This window comes from Salmo trutta, chromosome 8 (genome assembly GCF_901001165.1).
Source record: "Salmo trutta chromosome 8, fSalTru1.1, whole genome shotgun sequence".
NCBI classification, from domain to species: Eukaryota; Metazoa; Chordata; class Actinopteri; order Salmoniformes; family Salmonidae; genus Salmo; species Salmo trutta.
The window spans coordinates 40,349,522-40,353,291 of record NC_042964.1 but is presented as its reverse complement, the minus strand read 5'-3'; the positions used below and the strand labels follow the sequence as shown (position 1 = coordinate 40,353,291).

At 40.2% G+C, this 3,770-nt stretch overlaps 1 protein-coding gene across 1 annotated transcript; it reads right to left on the bottom strand.

Moving 5' to 3' along the window:
* Positions 1 to 203: 203 nt before the first annotated feature.
* LOC115198935 (transcription factor Spi-C) lies at positions 204 to 2,769 on the bottom strand. The gene is made up of 5 exons (XM_029761367.1): positions 2,220 to 2,769; positions 1,978 to 2,065; positions 1,654 to 1,757; positions 1,394 to 1,493; positions 204 to 1,181 (listed from the first exon to the last, which is right to left on the bottom strand). The coding sequence occupies exons 1-5, from the start codon at positions 2,220 to 2,222 to the stop codon at positions 682 to 684; spliced, it is 795 nt and encodes a 264-aa protein (XP_029617227.1). The 5' UTR covers positions 2,223 to 2,769; the 3' UTR covers positions 204 to 681.
* Between the last annotated feature and the right edge of the window lie 1,001 nt (positions 2,770 to 3,770).

Below are 3,770 nucleotides of genomic sequence, written 5' to 3'. Positions count from 1 at the left end.
TTCATGGTTTTCTCTTTCTTTTGCCTCTTTTTTTGCCTAGGACACAACAAGGATGGGACACTTGTTGGAACTCATGACATTTTAACCATTGTTAGGTAAGCAAGAATGGCACGGTTATAAAGTCAGTTATGAAGTCAGTGTTGATGCAGTGTTGATGCAGTGTTGAATAATTCATTGCCTAAAATAAAACACAGTACAAATACAAATTATACAAAAGTGATTTATTAAAATACATCAATGTGTGTGAGATACAAAGGATTTCAATTCATTATTTACAAAATGGCATGCAGTAATACATGTTCCTATTTGAAACCGTCATTGTAATTCTTTCCCTTTACATGTACAGTACCCACACCGAATGCTTATAGCTGGTTCACAGTTCTCATAGGTAAAAAAAGTGAATATATTTTCATTATTTACATATTCAATGGTCCACAATACCTGATCAATGGTCATTACATTTTCTTGTTAACGGCATAAGGTGCTGACTAACGGAGAGTAAACATTTTTAAATTTTCTTTACCATGACTGTTACGTTTCCTGACACCCATAACACAATGGCTGCATAACAAGCCCCAGTTGTAGGCCCCCGCAAAGGTATGCAGGGGTAGCAGTATGAATTGACAGCTAGCTAAAGCTGCTTTTAACCTCTGTTATTTTCCACAGTGACATTACCTGAGTTCATACCTTGGTGACTGTGGATGAAGTGAAGCTTGTGGCAAGATCACAGTCTCCCTGGAGGGAGTAATGTCCATACCAGCTGTGCCAGTCAGGTGCAGCAGCAGAGCCATAGTAAGCCTGTTCAGCTGGGGCATGCTGCTGGTGGAGGAGCACCTCCCGCCCAGGGTGGCCAGCCTCGGGGTGCCCGGCGGGGGGAATGACGTGACTGATGCCCCCAAGCCTCTGGATGATCGACGGGTTGAACTGGTAGGTGAGTTTGCGGCGCACCTTTACGATCTCGCCCGTTCGGCTGTAGTTGCGCAGGGCCCGTGCCATCTTCTGATAGGTCATGGTCTTGCGGTTGCCCTTGCGCTTGCCCCAGCACTCGGCCAACTTCTCTTTGTTCTTGGAGATGAAGTGGAAGGTGCTGCTGCCACGGTCCGTCCACTGGATGGAGTCAGCCATGTTGGGATCGCCCAGAGCCTCATGCAGGTACTCATAAAGACGCAGCTTCTTGCGACCTGATGAAATTAAAAGGTTGACTTTAGTTATAATAAAATCATAAACAGGCAGAGATTGAGTTGTAATGATGTCAATTTGATACTTGGCAATCAAAAATCTGAAGTAATAGAATACCAAAGTATTAGAAACATGTTCAATTCTAGCGTGTGTAATTGTACTCTCTCACATCTCTTACAGACATTGTCATCACTGGTGGCCAAACACTGCTCACCTTTGCCGTTCCTCGGTGGCGGTGCGATGGAGTAGAACTGGGGGTACTCCACAGTTACAGATGGACCCAGTGAGTCGTAAGGAACAACGTGAGGCCATGACTGGCAGGACGAGGAGAGATAAACTGGTCAGGTCAGTCACATCCACATGGGACATGACACATACATGTACTGTAACCATACATCACAGTTGTGCAAACTTAGAGAAGTCAGTCAATAGTACTAAATTGGTAAAATACAACCACTTGTTCTGTACACTCACTGTCTGCTCATTCCAGTCATATGGACCTGGCACATCAGAAGGGTGGGTGATGGGGTAGCAGCACATTATGCTCGATCGCGTTGGAGGCTCAAAGTACTTATAGTCTAAGTAGAGGGAGAAAAATATAGTCATTCAATACAGTCTTCACTGCCAGAACCAACCAACTAAAATGTATTGAATAATTTTTCAGACATGCTCAATACAAAGAAAGTATAAACAATAATGTCTGTGCGTAATATATAATGTATAAATATAATGATGGTGATTGTTAGCGTTCAGATTTAAATCTGGTTTTCTGGCATGAGTGTTGAAGTGTAAGTTTACCTGTATCACAATACGGATCGTCAGAGTGCCGTTGAATCACGTCAATTGCATCCTGGAAGTGCTGGTTGATGTCATTATCCAGGGAGATCTAGGAAAACATCAATTACGTGCAATCAACTACAATGTCGTAATTAGGAGAAAAGTTAAGCTACAGAATGAATAGGAATAAATGCCTTATTCTAAAACAACATGAAATGTATTTAAAATAAAACTAAATTGATCTTCAATCCGTCATGACTCACCATTTTGTATGTTTGAGTGTGAACTTCAGACAAGGCAAGCAGTGTCTGACCACTGTCTGTGTGAGATGGATGTACTTGTGCAGGTGTATATATAGTGGTGTAAGCCCCCAATATTCACCTTTCGGCTAAAACGAAGTGTCAGATAAAGAGATTGGTCAATTTAAATGTGTCAACGTCAATTCGTGGTTGGCAATACTTCTCTTTTTGGAAGAGCAGATCAGATACACCTCCCACAATCACTCTTTCACACTGTGACTAGATCAGAACACATGAATAACAATAACCTCTCTTATGACTTCATTTATCCAGGAATATCCTTCAATAGCATTCTAATTAGCATTTTTGGGTAGATATTTATAAACATGCATATTGTCTTACCATAAATGCTCTTCAGTAAATATAGACTTTACTGTAAATTGAAATCTGAGACCCTTGAACTGCTGAGGGAAAGGTCTATGTAATTTCCATTATATCGTCAGTGTTTTAAGTGTATGACATGGCTAACACGTACAGAGCCTATAGAATGTCTACACCCCCTTAAGCTTTTTTTTCACATTTTGATGCGTTACAAAGTGAGGTTGAAATAGATTTAATTGTCATTTTTTTGTCATTGATCTAGGCAAAATACTCCACAATGTCAAAGTGAAAAGAAAATTCGACACATTTTTACAAATGAATAAAACTGTAATAACTAAAATATAGTCGTCACATAAGTTTTCACCGCCTTTGTTTAGGCAAGCCTAAGTTAATTCAGATGTCAAATTTGGCTTAACAAATCACATAATAAGTTACATGGGCTCACTCGATGGGAAATAATAGGGGTTGATTTTTGGGTAACAATAACAAATCAGACATTGAATATATCTTTAAGCACGGTCAAGTTAATAATTATGTTGTGGATGATGTATTAAATCACCCAGACACATCAAAGATGCAGTCGTCCTTCTGAACTGAGCTGCAGGACAGGAAGGAAACTGCTTAGGAATGTCACCACGAGGCCATTGATGATTTTTAAAACAGCTACAGAGTTCAATGGCTGTGATGGGAGAAAACAGGATGAACAACATTGTAGTGACTCCACAATAATTACCTAAACAACAGAGTGAAAAGAAGAATACAAATATACAGAATATGCATCCTGTATTCAACAAGGCACTAAAGTAATACTGCAAAAAAAGCACAGCAAAGGAATACACTTTTGGCCTAAATGCAAAGCCTTATGTTTGGTGGAAATACAACACATCACTGAGTAACTGCCTCCTTATTTTCAAGCATGGTGGTGGCTGCATCATGGTATGGGTATGCTTGACATCGGCAAAGATTGGGATGTTTTTCAGGATGAAAATAAACAGGATGGAGCTAAGCACAGGCAAAATCCTAGAGGAAAACCTGCTTCATCTGCTTTCCACCAGACACTGGGAGAGGAATTCACCTTTCAGCTGAACAATAACCTACAACACAAAGTCAAATCTACACTGGAGTTGCTTACCAAGAAGACAGTGAATGTTTTGACTTAAATCTGCTTGAAAACCAATGACAAGACTTTAAAAT